Source organism: Jaculus jaculus, chromosome 7, assembly GCF_020740685.1.
Source record: "Jaculus jaculus isolate mJacJac1 chromosome 7, mJacJac1.mat.Y.cur, whole genome shotgun sequence".
Lineage (NCBI taxonomy): Eukaryota > Metazoa > Chordata > Mammalia > Rodentia > Dipodidae > Jaculus > Jaculus jaculus.
This window is the reverse complement of record NC_059108.1, coordinates 49,670,709-49,695,950: the sequence shown is the minus strand read 5'-3', so window position 1 is coordinate 49,695,950 and position 25,242 is coordinate 49,670,709. Positions and strand designations below refer to the sequence as shown.

The following is a 25,242-nucleotide window of genomic DNA, read 5'->3' as shown; positions in this document are numbered from 1 at the left end:
ATAAACGCAGTCTTACAAAAAGTGACTTACTGTGACTTTGTTCTTAGAAAAAGTAAAAAAGCTCCCCATGTCTTAAACAAATCTATGGTATATAAAGTTAATATAGTTTATATAAGCTTCATGTAACAGTCATAAACATTTCCTTAGTTAAGCCTTAAAATTGTTCAATGGTAAAAGATAGTTATTTAAGAAATTGCTTTGTGTCTGTCACATTGTCTCTAATGTATATTAAAATCAGGCTTGCTTAACTCAACAATGGCCAAGTTTTATTTTATTCTTGAGCTATGTATAGTTAGTCTCAATTATTTCTAGTATCTTAAGTTCATTGCTTATAGAGATATTGATACTTAAAACATGTTTCCTGCCCTAAAAAAAAAAAAAAAAAGCTTAAATTGTTGGTCTGCTTCCAGTTTGGGGGGTAACTGGTACTTACACTGGTATACAGACTAGCCAAAGTTATTTTCAAACATAGATGCTAAGTTTTTATACAGTCCTGCCTTTTTCCTGGCATACAATTTCTAGATTAAATCAATTAGCTTAAAGTTATTAATAAAATAATTGATAAAATATTGTTTTCAGGGCTACTAAAATGGTCCGCTTATACTTATAACTGACAGATACTTAAAAGATGAAATGTATGTGCTTTCCATGTTCCAGATGTAGTTTACACTGTCACCTGACAACTAAACTTAAATATTAATCAGAATGATTTTTAAAGTATTGTGTCATTCTCTAACCAGATATGCTTTGCTAACCAGATATGTTCTGCACCCTTTTTAATCTGTTTTGCTAATCAAATATGTACAGTCTCTCTGAGTGATTAATAACCATATGTAGAAGCTGAAACAAATTGGAAACATTGGAGTTAAAAGGATAACAAATATTTTTGTTCCTGCTCCCAGGTCAAAAGGCCACAGGAGATGATAGGACACTTGAACTTGCAGCCTCTGGTAAGTTACCTGCCTTCTTGAATGGAGAACCAGAACTGAATTCCAAGTCAATTTATCTGTAACAGGAGAGTCATATTAGAGGAAAATCAGCCCTCCAGGCTTCCCAAAAGAGGGAGGGCCTCTTGGTCAGAATGGCCTTGGCTTATCCTAGCAGATGACAATGCTGGGAATCATAGAAATCCTCACAGGTCCCTGAGTCTCTCCTACAGCACCATTATTGACCTCCAAAATATACAGTTAATTAGGGCAGCCTACATGTTCTTAATTATCCAGTAAGAAAAATATAACTACAATATAAACAATGATTTGAACTAATAGGCTCCCCTGTCTGATGCTGATTCTAACATTAACTCAGGTCTTCTGCCTCTGCCTATCCCTGGTTAACTTCACCTACCCAGACCCCAGCTCCTCCCACTTGCCTTAGACAGAATCAAAACTATTCCTTGGGCCGCCTCCTTCCTTAGCCCTTACCCTATCTCATCCAGGGATAAGTGCACTGCCATGCCAATGGGCACTCTCAAACTTAAACTCCCTTGTGTTCCTACTCTTCCTCTGATCCTAAAATGGCCCACTGCCTCCTCTTGCCCCAAGCCCTCTATCCCTCACCTCTGACTGCTCTTCCTCCCTTTACACCTGGCATTTTCATTTCATAGCTGTTGACAAGAATAACAAGCTCCTTTATTTTCCCTTCTGTCTTCTCATGGGGTGCACAGAGCCCATCTCCTTCACTTTCTCTATAAGAGGTGTCTACCAGCAACTGCCTTGAAGCCAGCTCAATACAGGGATGGTATGAAAGAACACTCTGTTTCATTCAGGACGAAGTCATAAAAACAAGTTACACTGGTGCTACTGATCTTACCACTCTGCTACCTCTCGCCACCATGAAAGTGCCTCCTCATCACCTACCCTAAAGAGAGACCCATCACCTGCATTATCCAGCCTTTCCCATAAGAACTCATTGCCCTTAGGGTCAGCATTAAAAAATTAACCTTAGTCTCTTATCATTGACAAAAGGCTGGGATGTTAGGTCAGGACAAAATGGAGTCACTGAGGACAGCAGGAGGATGACAGAGACCTAAGGAAGTGGGTCATCCACACTCCTCAGGGAACCACCCAGCCATTTTCCCTTCCTTGCCTAATAATGCCCTAGGTCTAGGTTTCCTGACCCTTATCTCTCACCTGGTCACTGTTCTGGTCTCACACCCTAGCTATTTCCCTTTCCCATCATCCCCCAACTGAAGAGTTCTGTATAGAGCTCTTGAGAGTCAGTTCTGGCAGCTCATGTTTCCTGAATAAAAGCTTCCATCTTTGCCTCAGAGTGCTCCCCATGGTCTTAATCACTCCTGAACCTTACATTATCTTGTTAAATTACTCATAAAAATCATAAAGACATTACTATTTTAAGTAAATGTCATCATAGAATGTACTTTCATTTTTATAGATGAAAAAGCAAGACAGGAGGGTTCACAAATCAGTAATGAAGGAAAACAAGGCAAATGAATCTTCAACAAACTTTTGAGTATTTTTAAAGTCTTCATGTATGTATTATTTTAAGTGCACATCACTGCTTCTGTTTAGACTTGAGACTGACCAGCAGAACTTTATAGAAAATACAGAAATGCTTAATCAACAAATCAGACTTAACAGGACACAGAGCTGGCACCAATGGAGTTCCCATGATCTCTCTATGGAACTGATTTGAAGCCAGAGGTAAGATCCAGCATGCTTAAAGCAGCATTACATGCACTGTGGAGCAACCCTGTCCTAGCCATGATTAAGTCCACAAATATGTGACTTTTTTAATACAGTTCAAGTTTTTCTCTAACTCAGCCTAGCCTTCCCTTTGATCCATATTAATGAAATTTTCAACTGGAATTGTTATTTTTTATTGTTTTTAAAAATTAGGTGAGGAACTTCTGGTTAAGATGGCCCACCACACCAAAGCAACCTAGGAGGGAAAAAAAAAAAAAAAAACCAGCAAAATACACACTTTTACTAAAAAGTGAGGTATACAGGAAATTGAAACAGCAGTGGAGAAGTAGGAGAGATCCAGAGCATCCAGAGCCTGCACAGGTCAGGCTGACAGAAGCTGCTCCATAGGGGCGGGTCCGCGCAAGACCGCAGCAGGCTCAGCTTGAGCCACAGTAAAAGCCATGCAAGGGGATTTTCCACTCACACCAGAGCTCTCCGCAAACTCAAGAAACGTGAAGGGAGAACAGCAGTGAACAAAGGAGGAGCAGATCACAAGATACAAGAACGCATGTAAGAGCAGGCAAACTGAGCAGCATCGGCTCCCCTCCCTTCCCCACCACCAGTGCCCAGCCCTCAGGAACAGAGCAGCAGTCCAGGGACCCGGCCACACCTACTTGAACTGACAGAGCACTAAAGAGGGACCCAATCAAGAGCGCAGCTGAGACCAAAATCATCCCAAAAGGTAACTGGGACTACACCAGGTCAGAACCTGGCTAATAAAGCTGGTATATATGCCTAAACCAGAAGTGCTAATTGCACCTTCCATATCAGGATAAATTATATGTGAAATCAGATGGATGGTCAAATTTGCCATTCTTAAATAAACTGTATTTTGGGCTTGTTATTTGTTGCTTCTTGAATTATAGTGGCTTTGTTTACTCTTCTCTTATACATTAGGGAAGGGTCTCACCTGGTCATAAGCTGACTTGGAACCCTCTATAGACCAGAAATCTTAACTGCCTTGTTGTCAGGATTAAGGGAGTGGGTGAGGCACCACACAGCCTAAGGGACAGACAGAGGAATCTAGTTGTCATAATATCTACTCTTGGACAAATACTCTGTGCTGTTTTTCATAGACAGTGTAGTTTAGTTAAGTTTTAGAATCTGCCTGGATTTTGCTCCTCTTACCCTACTTGAATACTCTCATAGCAGGCACACCCAACACCTACAGTCACTTTTGTAGATACTCTGAGAGTCTTCAGAGCCACAACTAGCGCCTCCTACCCTGAAGATATATAACATCAGATTGATTGATACATCTCATAATACCCAGCTAACTGGAAAATTTAAGCATTAAATAATCCAAGATGCAAAAATATATATGACATAAGAAACACCAAAAATCAAGAAATCAAAAAATTTATAGCCAAATGATGAGAACACAACATACCAAAATCTCTGGGACACAATGAAAGCAGTCTCAAGAGGTAAATTTATAACGTTAAGTGCCTATATTAAGAAATTAGAGGGCTGGAGAGATGGCTTAGAGGTTAAGCGCTTGCCTGTGAAGCCTAAGGACTCCAGTTCGAGGCTCGGTTCCCCAGGTCCCACGTTAGCCAGATGCACAAGGGGGCGCACGCGTCTGGAGTTCGTTTGCAGAGGCTGGAAGCCCTGGCGCGCCCATTCTCTCTCTCCCTCTATCTGTCTTTCTCTCTGTGTCTGTCACTCTCAAATAATAAATTAATTAATTAATTTAAAAAAAAAAGAAATTAGGTCACAAGTAAATGACCTAATGCTTCACCTTAAAGCCTTGGAAAAAGAAGAACAAGGCAAACCCAAAATCAGCATATGAGAAGAAATAATAAAGATTAGGACAGAAATTAATGAAATAGAAACTAAAAAAAAATCCAAAGAATTAATAAAACAAAGAGTTGGTTCTTTGAAAGGATAAACAAGATTGATAAACCCTCAGCAAATGTGACCAAAAGAAAGAGAGAAGAGACACAAATTAATAAAATTAGAGATGAAAAAGATAACATCACAACAAATGCCAGAGAAATTCAAAAAATCACAGGGACATACTATAAAATCATATACCCACAAAGTATGAAAATCTGAAAGAAATGGAGGATTTTCTTGATTTATACGACCTACCTAAACTAAATCAAGATGAAAAAAAAATCAAGATGAGATTAATCACTTAAATAGACCTATAACAAGCATGGAGATCCAAGCAGTTATCAAAAATCCCAACTAAAAAATGGCCAGGCCCAGATGGATTCACTGCTGAATTTTACCAGACCTTCAAAGAAGAACTAACACCATTGCTTCTTAAGCTTTTCCAGGAAATAGAAAAAGAAGGAATTCTACCAAACTCCTTCTATGAAGCCAGCATCACCCTGATACTAAAACCAGGCAAAGGCAGAACAAAAAAAGAAAATTACAGACCAATCTCCCTCATGAACATAGACGCAAAAATTCTCAACAAACTATTGGCAAACAGAATACAAGGATATATCAGAAAGATCATTCACCTTGACCAAGTAGGCTTTATGCCAGAGATGCAGGGATGGCTCAATATATGCAAATCTATAAATGTAATACATTATATAAATGGACTGGAAGACAAAAATCACATGATCATCATATTAGACGCAGAGAAAGCGTTTGACAAAAATCCAACATCCCTTCATGATAAAAGTCCTACAGAGACTGGGAATAGAAGGATCATACCTCAATATAATAAGGGCTATTTATGACAAGCCTACAGCCAACATATTACTAAATGGGGAAAAACTGCAAGCTTTTCCACTAAAATCAGGAACAAAACAAGAGCGTCCACTGTCCCCACTTTTATTTAATATACTACTGGAAGTCTTAGCCATAGCCATAAGGCAAGAGACACACACAAAAGGGATACAAATTGGAAAGGAAGAGATCAAGTTATCATTACTGGCAGATGACATGATTCTATATATAAAGGACCCTAAGGACTCTACTAGCAAACTGTTAGAGCTGATAAACACCTACAGCCATGTAGCAGGATACAAAATAAATACAGAAATCAGTAGCCTTTATATATGCTAACAACAAACACACAAAGGATGAAATCAGAGAATCACTCCCATTCACAATTGCATCAAAGAAAATAAAGTACCTTGACATAAACCTAACCAAGGAAGTAAAGGATCTCTACAATGAAAACTTTAAAACCCTCAGGCAAGAAATTGCAGAAGACACTAGGAAGTGGAAAAACATCCCTTGTTCCTGGATTGAAAGAATCAATATTGTGAAAATGGCAATCTTACCAAAAGCAATCTACACATTTAATGCAATCCCCATCAAAATTCCAAAGGCGTTCTTCACGGAAATATAAAAAACAATCCAAAAATTCATTTGGAATAACAAAAAAACCTTGAATATCTAAAATAATACTAAGCAACAAAAATAAGGCTGGTGGTATCACCATACCTGATTTTCACCTATACTACAGAGCCATAGTAACAAAAACAGCATGGTACTGGCACAAAACCAGACATGTAGATCAATGGAACAGAATAGAGTTCCCAGATGTAAGTCCAGGTAGCTATAGCCATCTTATATTCGATAAAAATGCCAAAAATACTCATTGGAGAAAAGACAATCTCTTCAGCAAATGGTGCTGGAAAAACTGGATATATATCTGTAGAAGGATGAAAACAGATTCTTCTCTCTCACCATGCACAAGTATTCAGTCCAAACAGATTAAAGACCTTAACATCAGACCTGAAACTCTGAAACTGCTAGAGGAAAAAATAGGGGAAACCCTTCAACATATTGGTCTTGGCAAAGACTTTCTGAATACAACCCCAACTACTCAGGCAGTAAAGCCACAGATTAACCACTGGGACCTCATGAAATTACAAAGATTTTGTACTCCAAAGAACACTGTGAATAAAGCAAAGAGGCAACCTACAGAATGGGAAAAAATCTTTGCCAGCTATACATCTGATAGAGGATTAATATCAAGGATATACAAACAAAGAAAAAATAAAGAGAATGAAAAAGAAATTAAATTTCTATAAATATATTTGACTTAAATATGAATTCTATAGATCCCTAAACATGGTTTTCACTGTTTTCATTATAAGTCTAATACATATACTCAAATAAATCAGTAAATTAATCTTTATATACAGATAAAAGCAAAATTATATAATTAAATATAAACTATAGAAAATTATATAATTAAATATAACATCAAATGAAAATTTAAAGCACTATTGTACTAGTACATTTTTTCTTGAGAATTAAGTCACCATTTATACCATGAGGCCCAAGACCCAAGAAGCCTTAAGAATCTACAGATTGCAACTAAAAATGTATTGTTGAAAACAGAGAAAGGGCTGGAAAGATGGCTTAGCTGTTACAGCACTTGCCTGCAAAGCTTCTGAACCCACATTCAATTTCCCAGTACCCACATACAGCCAGATGCACAAGGTAGCCCATATGTCTGGAGTTCATCAGCAGTGGCTAGAGGCCCTGGCACGCCCATTCTCTATCTGCCTTTCTCTCTCTCAAATAAATTAATAAAAAAAAAATTTTTAAGCCGGGCGTGGTGGCGCACGCCTTTAATCCCAGCACTCGGGAGGCAGAGGTAGGATGATCGCCGAGAGTTCGAGGCCACCCTGAGACTACATAGTGAATTCCAGGTCAGCCTGAACCAGAGTGAGACCCTAACTCGAAAAACCAAAAAAAAAAAAAAAAAAAAAAAAAAAAAAAAAATTTTAAGCCAGGAATGATGGCTTATGACTTTAATTCTGGCATTCAGAGGGAGCTGGGCTGGGTTCGCAACTACGGCTCAGTAGCAGAAACCCTTGAAGTTTTAAGAACTACTTATGACCAGGCCTTCCCTCCTTCTATAGAGAATAACTGAGCCTCCTGACTGCATGAAGTATCTTCCTCCTCTTACAATGCAAGAATTTTCTATTGTAGATTCATTATAAAAAAAATCAAGTAGAGGGTTGGAGAGATGACTTAGTAGTTAAGCGCTTGCCTATGAAGCCTAAGGACCCTGGTTCAAGGCTCAATTCCCCAGGACCCATGTAAGCCAGATGCACAAGGTGTCGCATGCATTTGGAGTTCCTCTGCAGTGGCTGGAGGCCCTGACACGCCCATTCTCTCCCTCCCTCCCTCCCTCCCTCCCTCCCTCCCTCCCTCCCTCCCTCTCTCCCTCCCTCCCTCTCTCTCTCTCTCTCTCTCTCTCTCTCTCATTCTCGGCCCCCGTGTGTGTGTGTGTGTGTGTGTGTGTGTGTGTGTGTGTGTGTGTGTGTGTCTGTCTGTCTGATGATCTCAAATAAATAAAAATAAACAAAAATCAAGTAGACAGAATTTTTCTTCACGGTACAAATAAAATGTAAAAGAGCAGGGTGAGATGGTGCACTTGGGAGGCGGAGGTAGGAGGATCACCGTGAATTCAAGGCCACTCTGAGACTACATAGTGAATTACAGGTCATCCTGAGCTAGTGTGAGACCCTACCTCAAAAAACAAAATAAAATAAAGCCAATGTGGTGGCACATGCCTTTAATCCCAGCTCTAGCGAGGCAGAGGTAGGAGGATCACCGTGAGTCCGAGGCCACTCTTAGACTACATAATGAATTCCAGGTCAGCCCGGGCTAGAGTGAAACCCTGCCTCAAAAAAACAAAAAACAACAACAACAAAAAAGAAAATGTGAAAGAAAAGGGAGAAACTAGACATTTTCCCCTAAATATAGCTTTATATTCATGGATAATATTAATTTTCTTAAGCTATCCCACAGATGGTGTTCAGGTGAGAAATACATAGGCTGATATGACTGACAGTTTTACCTTGTAAAACTCAAAGGAAAAGATTTCTTTACCAGATGCAAGTACTAATAAGATTTAACTTACCATATAATCCAGGAACTCAGACTAATTACAATACAATGGGATTCTGCTCTGCAACTCTTAAAATGCTTCAGCGAATGTTGGCCCTCTGAGTTTTCACCACATCCCTGAAGAAGGACAAAAGGCTATTTGTGTGGTATATATGTAAGTTAAGTTTCAAATTAATCAAAACTTTAATTGTACTCAAACATACTGGAAAAAAAAAACATTTATTACTTCAAGTAAACAGTAACAATTTCAGAACTATAGAATCTTAGCAAATTTAATTATTTTGCAATGATTAACTTGCTTTTCATTATATACTTACCTAGCATAATCAGAAGCACTTAATTTCCCTACTGTTTGGGAAATGTGCACACCATCTGCCTTCCATATTCTGGTACACTGAGCATACTGGTAGGCCAAGGGTACCTCTTCCCAAAACACACATTTCCCAACCTGTGCACACCTCCACCCAGCCCCATTGAGAACTGAGACACAAAGCAATAAAATCATTTCCTTCACTAGATAAGTAAGATGAAATACATGTTAGTGAACATGACATGAGAGAAAAGAGTCATGAATATTTCAGGAAATTTCACATATTTATAAAAAGGATAGAGATATCCTCCTTTCCTTTCTGTGGGGTTTGGAGACTGTTGTATGGTACATAGGATAAAACATCTTCAATGTGCTTAAACCATAAAACTGGACATAACAAAATACCTCAGCTTCGAAAATTCTTTCTCTTGAATTATGTTAGGTCAGGACAGACTTCCAAGATGGAGTTACCATGGTCAGCAGAATGGTGACAGAGACATGGGGAAGTGGACTGCCCACATTCTTCAAGAAACCACCTGGTCATTATCCCCTACTTGCCTAACAATGCTCCAGGTCATGGTGTCTTGCCCCCTTATCTTGTAAGTCAACAGGTCACTGTTTTAGTGTCACCCCCTACTTATTTTAAATGGTTAATGTAATGATCTCCCCTAAAAGAACTTTCCTATTCAACTTAACAAATGAGAATTTTTTTTTTCCTTCCTCACCTTTCCCCAACTGAAAAAGCTCTATAAAGCCCACTACCTGAAAACTCAGGTTGGCTGTGCTCCTCTCTTGTGAATCAGCCCTGGCAGCTCATGCTTTTCCCAAATAAAAACTTTCATCTTTGCCTCAGGGTGGCTTATGTGGTCTTGGTCACTACCAAACCTTACAGATTCATTACTAACTCTCAAGTGGCTCTACTTCAGGATTTTTTTTTTTTTAGTATCTTAATTAATTAATTAATTTGCAAGCAGAGAGCAAGAGAGAATAGGTGTGCCAAGGCCTCCAACCACTGCAAATGAACTCCAGATGCATGCTCCACTTTATGCATCTGGTCTTATGTGGGTACAGGGGAATTGAACCTGGGCCATTAGGCTTTGCAAGCAAATGCATTAACTCCTAAGCCACCTCTCCAGCCCCACTTCTGGATTTATCTCTGTGAGGAAGATTCCCCACTTCCTTTTTTTAAGTATATACTTTTTGGCATATCTGAAGTTTACTGTGGCAAGAGGTCCTGAGAGTCCATTCTCTCTCTCTCTCCCCTCCTCTCCCTCTTTCTCACTGCAAATAAGTAATAAAAAATAATATTAGACAGATGTACTGACACACACCTTCAATCTAAGCACTCAGGAGGCAAAGGTAAGAAGATCTCTGTGAGCTCAAGGCTAGCCTATGACTACAGAGTGAGTTCCAGGTCAGCCTTGTTGAAAACAACAATAACAAAATAATAACAGTAATATTAATAATAATAGTTTCTTTAAGTAAACATTTTTGCTTACTTGCTTTTTTTTTGGGGGGGGTTGAGGTAGGGTCTCACTCTGGTACAGGTTGACTTGGAATTCACTATGTAGTCTCAGGGTGGCCTCAAATTCACCGCGATCCTCCTACCTCTGCCTCCCAATTGCTGGAATTAAAGGTGTACGCCACCACACACGGCTACTTGCTGTTTTTTGAGACAAGGTCTTACCCTGTATCCCAGGTTGGCCTGGAACTCACACTGTAGCCAAGGTTGGCCTTAAACTTGTAGCAATCTTCTGTGCTGATAATAGAGGGTAAGAGATAGGAACCTGCTAGGTAGTTAGGGGAGAGCCCTTGAGAGTCAGCAGTGCTGCTCCATGGCAGCAGTTTTGCCTTTTGTCCTTGCCTTAGGAATAGAACAACTACAATAAATGTCAGGGTTAAAATGGTCAAGAACTCCAGAGAAGAGGGCTTACAGCTGGCAGGTTAGATGAAGAACAGGACTCTGGGAAAGACAAAAAAGCTGGTCTCAGCAGGGTCCTGCTGGCCCCCATGTGACCCCCCCCCCCACCTCGTTTTTTTGTCCTTGAGTCTGTTGTGTCTCCTTTGAAAAGCTTGCAGGTGGGTACCAAAACTCCTCCATGCCCACTCATCAAGATAGAGGAAAGTGATCAGTTCCCTGATTGGAAAGAAGATACACAGACACCATGTGGAGATTGATGAGTGGGCCAGAGCTACACTTCTCCATTTCTCAGTCCAGTCATTTTAAATATCAACTTATTTCTGGCCAGAAAGCTTTACAAACCACTAAACAACTGTCATCTGACAGCAACCTGTTCAGATTCCCTCCCTGCTGATGCAAAGAGCTTTCTACTTTCAATAAACTTAATATGCTTTTTCTTTACACTTGTTTTCTCTATAATAAAAGTTTCTCCTTCAAACTCATCCTATGCTGTCCATGAGATTCATTCTTCAAGTTTTGTGAGACAATGAACTCAGAGCTTTGGTGACCACTGAGAGCCCAGCATCCTAGTTCCTGATATAAACCCTCTAAGATCTGAGAGCAGGTACCATCACACTCAAAGAGACCCATTACCCCAGCAATATGAATGTATCACCATGCCCAGGTTAAAGTATACACTTCTGACTTCATTATAAAATTCCTTTATTAGACTTAACAGCAAGGTAAATTATTTTGCAATAATACTAGTACTTTGGGGAGGAGATTTTAAAACACATCCAAAAAGTTAGATTCAGTTCCTAAATAAATAAAAAACAGAGACACATATAAGAACTACTAAAAGTGGGTTAGATTCCCTTTCAAGGTATATGAACCACATATGATTACTTTCCAAACATAGCTTACTATTTTACTTTACCTTAAATATTTCTAAGTTCATTGATGGCATTTTGATCTAAACTGAGTAAGTCAATTTTAAGTCTGCATGACCAAATTTTAAACTACTAGTAAGGATTTCAGGAAAAAAATAAGACATACACGTACACATCTGTTACCTGAAAGCCACACTTGAGGCAGAACCAAACATCTGAAGGAAGTACTGACTGTCCATCATAGGATCTTCTTTCTTTTAAGCATTCTGAACAAACTGACCACACATTCTCAGAAATTGCTTTCTTTACATGATTCACACTGATGGCATGACTTACATGTTGGCAGGTTAAGCCTACTGAACAAGATAAAGCAAAAAGAAACATTTTCTTTGTTAAACCACAGTACGACTATTAATAAGTAAAAGCATATACCATTAAAATGTTGAACACTAAAAAACCTAGGTTCAAAAACAAAACAACTGGGCTGGAGAGATGGCTTAGCAGTCAAGTGCTTGCCCGTGAAGCCTAAGGACCCTGGTTCAAGGCTCGATTTCCCCAGGACCCACATTAGCCAGATGCACAAGGGGGCGCATGAGTCTGGAGTTCATTTGCAGTGGCTAGAAGCCCTGGTGCGCCCACTCTCCTCTCTCTCTGCCTCTTTCTCCCTCTGTCTGTCACTCTCAAATAAATAAATAAATAAAAATAAAAAACTTTTAAAAAATGAATAGGCAGTTAAAAAAAACAACTCATAATGATATGAACATATTACATGAATCCACCTATATAGCATTCATGAAATAAAGTAATTATACAAGAGAATAGTGGGTACTTGGGACTATGTGGCGGGGGGGACATAGATTTACAAGGCTAACATGCAGGGTAGTGGTCAAGTTCACTGAAGCTATAAATAAAATAACACATACACACAGAGAGAAGGGGGAGAGAGGGAGGGAGGGAGGGAGGGAGGGAGGGAGGAAGGGAGGGAGGGAGGGAGGGAGGGAGGGAGACTGACTGACTGAGTGAGTGCAGGCAAACCTTGATATATATGAATAAGCCAAGAATTGTGCCATCAGTTCTGATAATGCACTACAGCAATCCAAGGCATTAATAGCAGGAAAGGCCAGGTAAATGGAATTTCCTTATTGTACTTGTTTATGCTTTCATGTAACTCTAGCTCAAAATATCAGTTTCAATCAATAAATAAAATTATGATAAAATGGGCTGAGGGGATGGTTTAGTGGTTAAGACATTTGCCTGCAAAGCCAAAGGACCCAGATTCAATTCCCCAGGACCCATGTTAGCCAGATGCACAAGCAGGCACATGTGTCTGGAGTTCGTATGCAGTGGTTGGAGGCCCTGGAGGACCCATTCTCTGTTTCCCTCTTTCTCTGTCAAATAAATAAATAAATAAATAAAAAGATTTTTTAAATTCTGATGAAATGTTTACTGAAAATGTGTTAAGCATTTTGAATGTATTTTCTGCTCACTCATACACTCACTCCCTAGGGGGTTAGAGGAGGGATAATCAAAATTAAAGATGTCATGAATAGCTATATGGAAACTCACTCTGTATATGTTAAAAAATAAAGAGTTTGGGCAGAAGTATCCTATGGAAGTAGAAAATGCTGTGCCCAGAAGAGAGTGTTACAAGAAAACTTCAGTGCCAGGTCTGGGATACCTTCCATCAAGTAGTTGGTCAGAGAGGTTCTCTGATGCCCCCAAAACACTATAGGCTATTGCCAAGGTTCTTGGTTATCTATGAGAACTAGATGGTCAGATCCTATTATAAATACAACATGTGCTTGAGCCACAGGTCACTGAGAAAACAAGCTGGAGCTGAGCAGGAAATCTCCTCCCTGTTGACTAGCTGTCAGGATGCTAGAAAGAGTTACACAGCTTGTTGGGACAAAAAAGTCACCAATGGTGTTAACCAGCAGTGGACCCTGCAAGCTTTACAGTTGACCAGCAAGCCCAAACCAAACAAACAAACAAACAAAAATGGCTGGAGAGATGGCTCAGTGGTCAAAGACACTTGCAGGGGCCCTGTTATTTTCTTTCTCTTTTCCTTTCTTTTCCTTCCTTCTCTTCCCTTCCCCTTTCTTCCTCATCTTTCCCTTCTCCCTCCCTCCTTCCCTTGTTCCCTCCTTCCTGTCTCTTTCCCTCTCTACCTGAAATAAAAATATTTAATAAAAATCCAATGGCACCAGGCACACCTTTAACCCCAACACTGACGAGGCAGAGGCAGCAGAATTGCTGTGAGTTTGAGGCCAGCCTGAGACTACCTAGTGAATTCTAGGTGAGCCTGAGCTAGAACAAGACCCTACCTCTAGACAAAACAAAACAAAATGAAACATGGAAACAAAGCAAAACAACACATACACAAACACACCCCAATGGCAAAGCAGCTGCACAAAACAAAAGCAATCATTCCAGGACAAGCAATCACTCTACAAGCAATCAGACAAAAATGACAGGGTCACCAGGCATGGTAGCGCGCACCTTTAATCCCAGCACTTGGAAGGCAGAATTAGGAGGATCGCCATGAGTTCAAGGCCACCCTGAGACTACTTAGTGAGTTCAGGTCAGCCTGGGCTAGAGTGAGACCCTACCTCGAAAAACAAACAAACAAAAAAAGGCAGAGTCTTGCAAGGCTAAAGAAAGAAGTAGAATAAAAACAAATATATAAAACCACAAAAGCCAGGTGTGGTAGTGCACGCCTTTAATCCCAGCATGCGGGTGGCAGAGGTGGGAGGATTGCCATGAGTTTGAGGCCACCCTGAGACTAAATAGTGAATTCCAGGTCAGTCAGGGCCAGAATGAGACCCTACCTCAAAAAATAATAATAATAATAATTTTTTTGTTTTGTTTTGGTTTGGTTTTTCAAGGTGGAGTCTCACACTAGCCCAGGCAGTCCTGGAATTCACTATGGAATCTCAGGCTGACCTCAAACTCACAGCAATCCTCCTATCTCTGCCTCTTGAGTGCTGGGATTAAAGCCATGTACCACTACACCCAGCACAAGAATTTTTAGCTTCAATAGTTTCAAGCTTGCTAGTTTGCTGTATTAAAGGAAGTCTGATGTATATTATTTAAGTATTTGTTTTGTTACTATGGTTTTTTTCAGGGATTCTCTCTCTACCTGCCTCTTTTTTCTAATAAATAAACAAATAAATAGGATATCTTGTTTATTTTATTTCTTTGAGATAGAGAAAATTAGAAGCAAATAGAGAGAGAATGGGCACAACAGGGCCTCTAGCCACTGCAAACAAACCCCAGATGCATGTGCCACTTTTTGCATCTGGCTTGTGGGTACTCAGGTAGCAAACTCAGGTCATTAGGCTTTGCAGGCAGGCTCCTTAACTGCTGAGTCATTTCTCCAGCCCCCTTTTCAATCTTTTTAATTGGATGTGGTGGTCAGCATGCCTATAAATTCCAGAACTTAGGCCACTGAGGCAAGAGAATCTGGAGTTTTAGACCAGCCAGGGCTGCATAATGAGTTCCAAACCAGCCTGACTAGGGAGAAAGCTCAGCAGTCCAAGGTGCTTGTTTACCTGCCAGCTCCGAATCAATTCCCCAGTACCCACACAAAACCAAATGCACAAAATGGTACAGGTGCATGCATCTGGAGTTCAGTAAGTCTACAGCCATACCACCCTAAGCAGACCCGGTCTCATCTCAGGTTGGGTTCAGCAAGAGGCCCTGGCATACCCTTACATGCTTGCCCTCCCATTCTTCCTCCCTTCATCTTTCTTTCTCTCAATTAAATTACTAAAAGTCGTTTTCAAACTATAACAACAATAAAACCAAACTTTTTTTTTTTTTTTTTTTAGTTTTTCAAGGTAGGATCTCACTCTATCACTCTAGCTCAGACTGACCTGGAATTCACTATGTAGACTCAGGATGGCCTTGAACTCATGGCGATCCACCTACCACTGCCTCCTGAGTGCTGAAATTAAAAGTGTGTGCCACCATGGCCAGCTAAAACCAAACTTTTTTTTGGGGGGGGGGGCGGTTTGAGGTATGGTCTCTCTCTGGTCCAGGCTGACCTGGAGTTAACTATGTAGTCTCAAAGTGGCCTCAAATTCATGGAATTTCACCTACCAATGCCTCTCGAGGGCTGGGATTAAAGGTGTGTGCCACCATGCCCAGTTTAAAACCAAACAACATTTTTTTTTTTGGTGTTTCGAGGTAGGGTCTCACTCTAGCCCAGACTGACCTGGAATTCACTATGGAGTCTCAGGGTGGCCTCGAACTCACGGCAATCCTCCTACCTCTGCCTCCCGAGTGCTGGAATTAAAGGCATGTGCCACCACGCCCAGCAAAACCAAACATTTTTTTTTAATTAATTAATTTATTTATTTATTTGAGAGCAACAGACACAGAGAGAAAGACAGATAGAGGGAGAAAGAGAGAATGGGCGCGCCAGGGCTTCCAGCCTCTGCAAACGAACTCCAGACGCGTGCGCCCCCTTGTGCATCTGGCTAACGTGGGACCTGGGGAACCGAGCCTCGAACCGGGGTCCTTAGGCTTCATAGGCAAGCGCTTAACCACTAAGCCATCTCCCCAGCCCAAAACCAAACATTTTTAAATGAAGAGATGTCATGCATGATAAAGAATGTCCTCAGATTAAAACACAAGGCATGTACCTTTTGACAAGAAACATGAATCCTGCTAGTGGGCACGTGGCTCATGGTCAGAGTGGTTATCTAACATGTGCAAGGCCCTTGGTTCAATCCCAATCACTGTGGGAGGGCAGGTGTGCTGGCAGATGCCTTTAATCCCAGCACTTGGGAGGCAGAGGTAGGGGGATGGCTGTGAGTCAGGCCATCCTGAGACTATATAGTGAATTCCAGAACAGCCTGAGCTACAGACCCTACATTGGGGGGGAAAAAAAATCATCCAGTGTGGGGCTGGGATCTTGGTTCAGTGGGGAAAAGTTCTTGTTGCACAAACATAGGGACCTGAGCTTAAACCGTCAGTACCCACATAAAAAGCTAGACATGGGGTTGGAGGAATGGCTTAGCAGTTAAGGCATTTGTCTGCAAAGTCAAAAGACCCAGGTTCAATTCACCAGGACCCACAAAAGCCACATGCACAAGGGGGCACACACGTCTGGAGTTCATTTGCAGTGGCTGGAGCAAAGGCGTGCCCATTCTCTCTCTCTCTCTCTCTCTCTCTCTCTCTCCCCCCCCCCCCTTTCTCCCTCTTTCTTTCTGTCAAGTAAATAAAAATAAAATTAAATTAAAAGCTAGGCATGGCTATACGCACCTGTAACCCTCAGTGCTGAGGGGGCAGAGGCAAGAGGATCACTGGGGTTCACCAGTCAGCCAGTCTAAATGAAAAACAGTGTGAGCTCCAGGTTCAGTGACAGACTTTGACCCAAGGAAATAATCACTCATACTACCACCCCCCCCAAAAAAGACATCTATTGTCATTTCCTTTCCCCAACACTGTAATGAGGGATATCACAATTTACCAGCAATGTCATCTGAAGAATCTTCATCATGAGGTACTGATGGTCTTTTACTTCTTCTGCCTTTCTCCGATAAATCTTTCAATGGATCTTTTACCCGCATTTGTTATTTCTGGAAAGTTTAAAGCAAAATAACACTTTAATGCTCAAAACTCAACTTTTATATTTTATTTCATGCATATCAAAGCTGGACTGCAAGCCAGGGATATAGTTCTATTGGTAAAGTGCTTGCCTAGCATGTATGAGGCCCTGGATTCAATCCTAGTGCCAAGTAAAATCAGGCATGGTGGTGCATTCCTATAAAACAACAATCAGGGAGTAAACGGAGGGAGGAACAAGGTCATCCTCAATTACACAGCTAATTTTTTTTTTTTCAAGGTAGGGTCTCACTCTAGCTCAGGCTGACCAGGAATTCACTCTGTAGTTCCAGGGTGGCCTTAAACTCATGGTGATCCTCCTACCTCTCCCTCCCAAGGGCTGGGAGGCTTTACAGAGCTAATTTAAGACAAGGCTGAGTGACATGAAAGCGTGCCTGCCACCCCCCCCCCCCACACACACACACAAACACCTGGGTTGATCCAATAAATCCCCAGAGTATAAAGCAGGGAATACCAGCTATTGAAACAGAGCTTTGTTAAAATCAATACAGGGCTGAGATATACCTCAGCGGGCAGTACAGCACTAGCCTCACATGCAAGATGGCCTGGATTCAAAGCTCAGCAATGTCATAGCCATAAATCAAGCCAGTATTGCCACATTCCCCTGACATTCATTCATCAAGTGCCCTTTGAGGGACTGTTTATGTCCCATGTCCCCTCAATTCCTACATTGAAATCTAAGTCACAATGTGCTAGTACTTGAAATGAAACCTTTAGGAGGCAATTACATAATGGTGGTAAAGCCCTCATGAGCCAGAATGGTGACCTCATAAGAAGTCATAGAGCCAACCTTGCATTTATGAGCAGCTATAAAATGGCCCAAATAAACAGATCTTGGTTAACTGGGGTCCACAATCACTACAGACAAGATCTGCTGGCACTCTGGGCTTGGATTTCCTAGCTTTCAGCACTGACAAATGTTTGCCATTTTAAAAACCATTCATTCTATAGCAATTGTTTATATTTCTTATTTTATTTTTTTCCCAGGTAGGGTCTTCCTCTTGCCTAGGCTGAACTAGAACTCACTCTGTATCCTCTTACCTCTGCCTCCCAAGTGCTAAGATTAAAGGCATGTACCATCACTGCAGGAAACCACAAGTGCTGTTACTTTATGAGTGTAACAGTCATTTTGCACCCAGGAAACAGCATTCCATGTTCCTTCTCTCCATGCCCCTCCTTTCCACACCGTCTTCAGGGCCTTGGAGAGGATGGTTTAAATGTCCCATTTAGAATATGATGATTTTGCAAAGCACCTAAAACTACAACATGCCCCTACATATATGATGTCTCAGTGAATGAAAATGTGCTCTTCCTTCATTTCGTGGGAGCCAGAAAATACATAATGGACCAAGATAGAAGCTGCAGGCTAAGCACCATTAAAGCCCCTACTTGCTATGCTATCTAGTGCTGTACTGTTGAGAGAAAAATACATTTTAAAAATTTTTTTCTTTACCTTTTATTTATTTATTTGAGAGCAACAAACAGAAAGAAAGAGGCAGAGAGAGAGAGAGAATGGGTACACCAGGGCCTCCAGCCACTGCAAACAACTCCAGACGTGTGTGCCCCCTTGTACATCTGGCTAATGCAGATCCTGGGGAATCAAGCCTCGAACCGGGGTCCTTAGACTTCACATGCAAGCACTTAACCACTAAGCCATCTCTCCAGCCCAAAAAATACATTTCTATCTTTTTAAGTTACCACATTTCCCTTCAAACTTTTTATTATGAAAAATTACAAACATCTATAAAAGATAAAAGAATAAGCCAGGCACAGTGGCGCATGCCTTTAATCCCAGCACTCATGAGCCTGAGGTAGGAGGGTAACTATGAGTTCAAGGCCAGCCTGGGACTACAAACTGAGTTCCAGGTTAGCCTGGGCTAGAGTGAGACCCTGCCTCAATAAATAAATAAATAAATATTCTGAGCACATGTTATATTCATGAAAAACAAAAATATGGGAGAACCTTCTAAAAGAACCAGTATTTTAACTGTATAATGTTGGGGACTTCAAAGTAGCAACAAAGGATGCTGAAAATGTGTTACTTTTACTTTGGTCAAAATTTTTATGATCCAATTTCTTAAAATTGTATTTTCAGTCTTGGAATTAGGAATATCTGTATGGATATATACATACTTAAAAGTGTAATCCTGAAATATTCAATAACTAAATTTGTTTTCTGGAAAACATCTAGTTTATTGTATCCAATTTACATGTTCCATTAATCTGGCAAATGTCCTAAAAACAGTGTTTAAGCTATTTTAGCTTCTTTCCCTCTCCCTCAGGACATAAAAAAAGTGATCTTATATTAACTGTATATAGCCTCCTGTGAATTTTGCCTTATTAAACATTGTGCCTTATTTTATTAAATTGTTTTATTGGAATCCAAATAAATAAATAAATAAATAAATAAATAAATAAATAAATAAATAAGCCACGCGTGGTGGCACACACCTTTAATCCCAGCACTCAGGAGACAGAGGTAGGACGATCGCCGTGAGTTTGAGGCCAGCATGAGACTACATAGTGAATTCCAGGTCAGCCTGAGCTAGAGCGAGACCCTACCTCGAAAAACCATAAATAAGTAAAATTAAAATAAATAAATAAGTAAAGCCAAGTGTGGTGGTGCACGCCTTTAATTCTAGCACTTGGGATGCAGAAGTAGGAGAATCACCATGGGTTCGAGGCCACCTTGAGACTACATAGTTGAGTTTCAGGACAGCCTGAGCTACAGTGAAACCCTGCCTCAAAAAACCAAGTATATACAGAAATAAACCAAAAAATAGTATAATAAACATCCCTCCATAAGCATTTTTAAAAAGATTTTCTCCCATTCTCTTTAAAAAACATTTTATTTATTTATTTGAGAGAAAGACATGGGGAGGTCGAGAGAGAGAGAGAGAGGGAGAGAATGGGCACGCCACGGCCTCCAGCCACTACAAACGAACTCCAGACATATGCACTACCTTGTGCATCTGGCTTATGTGGGTCCTGGGGAATTGAACCAAGGTCCTTTGGCTTTGCAGGCAAGCACTTTAACCGCTAAGCCATTTCTCCAGCCCCTATATGCATTTTTTATAAACATTATTAAACTTTATTAACAAAACTTTGTACATTTTAATACATGAGGAATTTTACATCTAGGTAAAATATCAACACAATTCAAAATTTACCATACATACAAATTGCTACAGAATAACAACCAGTGGGCTAAGTAAGTAAAATAAACCACACTGATCTTTTTTAAATTATCTACAAAAGGTCTGGCTTTCTTTAAACCTATAAGCATTTTTTAATCTAGAACAATTCCTATAGTCTTTGATGAAGATGTTGGCTTTTTAAAGAAATCAGGCCAGTGACATGTACTGGCTTGAGATCTTGTTGAAATGTGGGTTTTGATTTCACAAGCCTGGCATAAGACCTGACATCCTACCTGAACAGCTCCCAGCTGATGCCACTTCTGGGGTCCACAGTACACTCCTAATGGCAAAGCTATGTAATGTCCACAGCAAATTAGTCTCTTTCATCTTGGCATTATCCATGCTTTATATTTCTTAAACACTTAAAATTCCAGACTTTAAGCCGGGTGTGGTGGTATACACCTTCAATCCCAGCACTTAGGAGGCAGAAGTAGGAGGATAGCTATAAATTCAAGGCCACCCTGAGACTACATAGTGAATTCCAGGTCAGCCTAGACTAGAGTGAGACTCTACCTCAAAAAACAAAAACAATCCAGACTGTAGATATAATTTATACATTTGTTTTAAGTCCTAGCATTTTGGAGTTTGTTTACCTTAACCTAACTTAGATCCTGCCTTATCCTGCTTGTTGGCTAAGCTATACTACAAATCATAATTTTTTGTTTGTTTTTTCAAGGTAGGGTCTCACTGTACCTCAGGCTGGCCTAGAATTCACTATGTAGTCTCAGGATGGCCTGGAACTCACAGCGCAAGTGCTAGGATTAAAGGTATGCACCACCATGCCCAGTAATGTTTTACTTTTTGGCACTCCTAGAACTAAAACCTCTGATCTTATGCATGCTAAACATACACTATATCACTGAACTACATCCCAGCCAAGGACTCTTTAAGTCTAAAAAGCATCACTACTGAATGAACAACAAATGACAGGCTTCATTCAGGATTTCAAAAATGGATAGAGTCTGAATTCCTTGACTTGATATCTAAGAATGTTCTCCCTCTAAACTTCATCTATTTACCCATCAATCTCACCTTACAAAATCCTTAACTCAGGTAGAGCAATCCCTTCTCAAAACAAACTGGATTACCCAATCCTATTCTGCTTTGTGTCCATGCAAATGCTTCCAAGATCCCTACAGCAGGACAGTAGAGGGGGCTGCAAGTACACAGCTGGTTCTTAAAGCATCACCTGCAAGTAACACAAGCCACATCTGCTTGCCAAATCAAGTCATGGTCACTTTTCACTTAAGTAAACATGGGGGAGGGAGGAAAGGACTGTGCAAAGGGTCTAATCAAGAAAAAGGCAAGCAGCATGTTTATGGGCAGCCTTAATCACTACATCACCCACCCGGAGGTCTAAGTCTACCATTACCCACCACACTTTCTGGTCAATGTCTATGCACTTTACACAAGCCATTTTAAGCATTTTTCATTCTCCTTAAACTTTCAACTCTACTACCTCTCAACCTACCTCCGTCTTTTCTTTCAAAGAGGCATGATCAGATGGCAAATGTGATCTTTCTTCTCTTAATTTGTAAACCTATCTCCACCAATTTTAATTTGATGTTCTAAAAAGACGGGCATGCTGAGTGTGGTGGCACACGCGTTTAATCCCAGCACTCAGGAGTCAGAAGTAGGAGGATCACCATGAGTTCAAGGCCACCCTGAGACTACATAGTGAATTCCAGGTCAGCCTGGGCTACAGTGAAACCCTACCTCGAAGAACCAAAAAGGAAAAAAAAAAGAGAGAGAGAGAGAGAAAGAGACAGGCATTACTAACAAAATCTAAGGAAAATGACTCATGAGAAATGGACACGTTTTCCACCTATAAGTAACACTTGATAAAGATGAGAATTAACATGCAGATAATCTGTCTAGAAAAATATACTCCCTCCTGGCACATCTGGAGAGTCATCAGTAGTCACAGGACTTGCATAGCTAGCTGCTCTTATGACAGAGATTAGGAACAAGGCAGTCTCCTTTAGCAGGTAGTTAGGGACACAGACCCACGATAACAAAGATTAAAGTGCCTCTCCCAGCTGTCCTATAAACCTTCAGAACTTGCTTATGCAATTTTCCTCTCATCTACAGTCAATCCACCCTCAGATGGTCCTACAACAACCCAACTCTTACCTGGATCTCCTTTGATCACCTCCATAACCTCAAGTCAACAAGAGTGGAGACCCTTGGGCTAGAGAAATGGCTTAGTGTTTAAGGCACGTGCCTGCAATTCCCCAAGACCCATGTAAACCAGATGTACAAGGGGGTGCACGCATCTGGAGTTCATTTGGAGCAGCTGGAGGCCCTGGCACACCCATTTTCTCTTTCTTTCCCTGCCTATTTCTCTCTCTCAAATAAATAAAGAAAAAATTTTTTAAGGAGTGGAGACCCTAATAAAAAACACTCTGTGCCCCACAGAGGGCACCACTCACCTCCTAAATGATTTTAGATCTTAACTCTTTAAAAATATATATATATATTTATTTTTAAATATTTTCTTTTATTTATTTGAAGGGGGGAGAAAGACGCAGAGAGAGTGAGAACGCTGCCCCAGGATCTAGTAGGTAGGCAGACATAAGGTTTAGAAGTCACTAGGAAGGACCCCCACCTCCTGTTCCCCTGGGTAACATTAGAAAGAAACACTTCCAACTAAAGGAACAAAGTCCTTTGGTCCTGGGAGCCTATCTTTCACTCACTACCCCTCAAGAGACTACCCCTCTATACTGATATGCTAAGGAGGTGGGAGGAATAGTTATCCCCTCAATGAGATAATGTATTGTAGCCCATAGAAGTCCCTGAGGGGGGAGTTATAGTTGCTCACAGACTCTCAATGCTATGCCTGCCCACTTTTCTGAGTTCTAACTGAAAAAGCAAAACCCCCCCTGACTTTCAACAAATCCAGCACATGTTTGTCCTGACACCTTGAGCATTTCCACCTTTATAATGACAACTCCAAGCCCCTGATCAAACCCTTTCTCTCTTTTGGGGAGCCCTTCCACTCTCTTGGGAGTCTTTTCTATTATTTTCCTTAACAAAATCCACTTTTGCCCTCCTCCCCTCCTTGTCTGAATTCCTTAACTTTTCCTTAGTGTGCTACATGAACTCAAGAGCCTTGGGCACTCCAGTTCAGTCCAGAGAGACCCCAAGACTCTCAAAATCGGCCAAATTCGCAGGCAGCATTTCCAATGCTGTGTAAATTACAACCTGGCCATAATGACAAAAAGCACACGTAGTCTCTGGAATAATCATGCACCGCTTCCGTACTCTCCCTACCAGGTGGGGTTTAGGGCACTTACCCCACAATAAAAAACTTGCAGGTATCCAAGCTTCTGTCCTGAGAAGCCCATTAGGGGTTATAGCACCTGGTAATTTCAGCATGTTGTTCAGCATAGAACAATCATTACCACGTTGGGATAGCCCCTAAATCCAAGTTCCCAGATGCCAAGCAAGGATCAACCTTGCAGGAAGGCTTATCAAAAGATAACAGACTTAGGGGATCTCGGTGGCGCACGCCTTTAATCCCAGCACCACGGAGGCATAGGTAGAGGACCACTGTGAGTTCGAGGCCACCCTGAGACTAGAGTGAGTTCCAGGTCAGCCTAGGCTAGAGTGAGACCCTACCTCGGGGTGGAGGAAAAAAAGCATGCTTTTGCATGCCCCCCCCACACCGTATTTTCTCTAACAGAGGAGGTACAGAAAACTTTTTGAAGTTTTGTTTTTCAAAACGGCTATACAAGTAAGATCCCATATTATTATTATTTTTTTAACTCTTGCACTGTTTTCCAAAGTACGGAAAGGGACGTGTTATTAATGTCCTTTTAGGATACTCAAGCTCAAAAAGATGATCAGCACTTACAGTTTTCGCTGTGCATCACACAGCACTTCACACAAGTTCAACCACTTAAGTTCGCACAAGTACTTTCTGAGATAGGTCACTGTTATGTTCGTTTTACACTGGAGCTGGGCACGGCGACGTGACTCGCAGCAGAAGTGGTGGATGGGGACGCGGGCTCCAGCGGGCAGTACCCGCAGGGCTCGGTGCTGCCGAGAGCCGGGGTGACAAGCGCTTCCACGGCCACCAACGCCCCACGTGACAGGCGCGGGGTCGGGCGGGCGGCGCCGCACCCGGCCGAGCGGCTCCCGCCGTGCCGCCCACACCCGGCCCGCCACCCCGTCCCCGCCCCACGCGTAGCCAAGGTCAGACTGCCCGGGGAGCCTAACTTCCGGCCCGACCACCCAAAAAGTCACAGAGGTCGAAGCAAACCCACCGCCCTGGCCTCCACTCACCCCGCCCGCCGGGCCGCCGCGTCGTACCGGAGCTTCCGCGCCTGCGCGGCGGAGGCGGTGCCAAGCACGTCGCGCCTGCGCTCTGCGCGTATGCCGAGCCTACTAGGTCTTGCTGGCAAGTGAGCTCTTCTGGTGTTTCTAGCCAAAGTTCACATGTTGATCGTCTTTTGGGACAGCCTCCGATGTTCTGCCACCCTTTTAACTCGCAAATCACATCTGGTATTCTATATGTGATTTTACATTTTTCCGTTGCTGTTCTGGAACCTCACTTTCTAACTAGGTTGCACGGTTTCTTCTTTTTTTTTTTTAATATTTTTATTTATTTGTTTGAAAGTGACAGGTAGAGAGAGAGAGAGAGAGAGAGAGAGAGAGCGGGCGCGCCAGGGCCTCCAGCCACTGCAAACGAGCTCCAGATGCGTGCGCCCCCTTGTGCACCTGGCTCATGTGGGTCCTAGGGAATCAAGCCTCGAACCGGGGTCCTTAGGCT

At 41.5% G+C, this 25,242-nt stretch overlaps 1 protein-coding gene across 4 annotated transcripts in view; it reads right to left on the bottom strand.

Moving 5' to 3' along the window:
* Usp45 (ubiquitin specific peptidase 45) overlaps positions 1-24,778 on the bottom strand; it is a 122,385-nt gene extending 97,607 nt beyond the window's left edge. The window contains exons 1-4 of one of the 4 annotated variants that reach the window (XM_045155013.1): positions 24,756-24,778; positions 17,117-17,225; positions 11,824-11,993; positions 8,554-8,657 (exon numbers count right to left, since the gene is read on the bottom strand). In XM_045155013.1, coding sequence (XP_045010948.1) covers positions 8,554-8,657; positions 11,824-11,993; positions 17,117-17,216 — 374 coding nt within the window. In that variant the 5' untranslated portion in view covers positions 17,217-17,225; positions 24,756-24,778. Of the gene's footprint in view, positions 1-8,553; positions 8,658-11,823; positions 11,997-17,116; positions 17,226-24,324; positions 24,404-24,755 lie in introns of those variants that run through there. The other 3 variants (XM_045155011.1, XM_045155012.1, XM_004660594.2) reach the window with 3 other exon arrangements.
* Between the last annotated feature and the right edge of the window lie 464 nt (positions 24,779-25,242).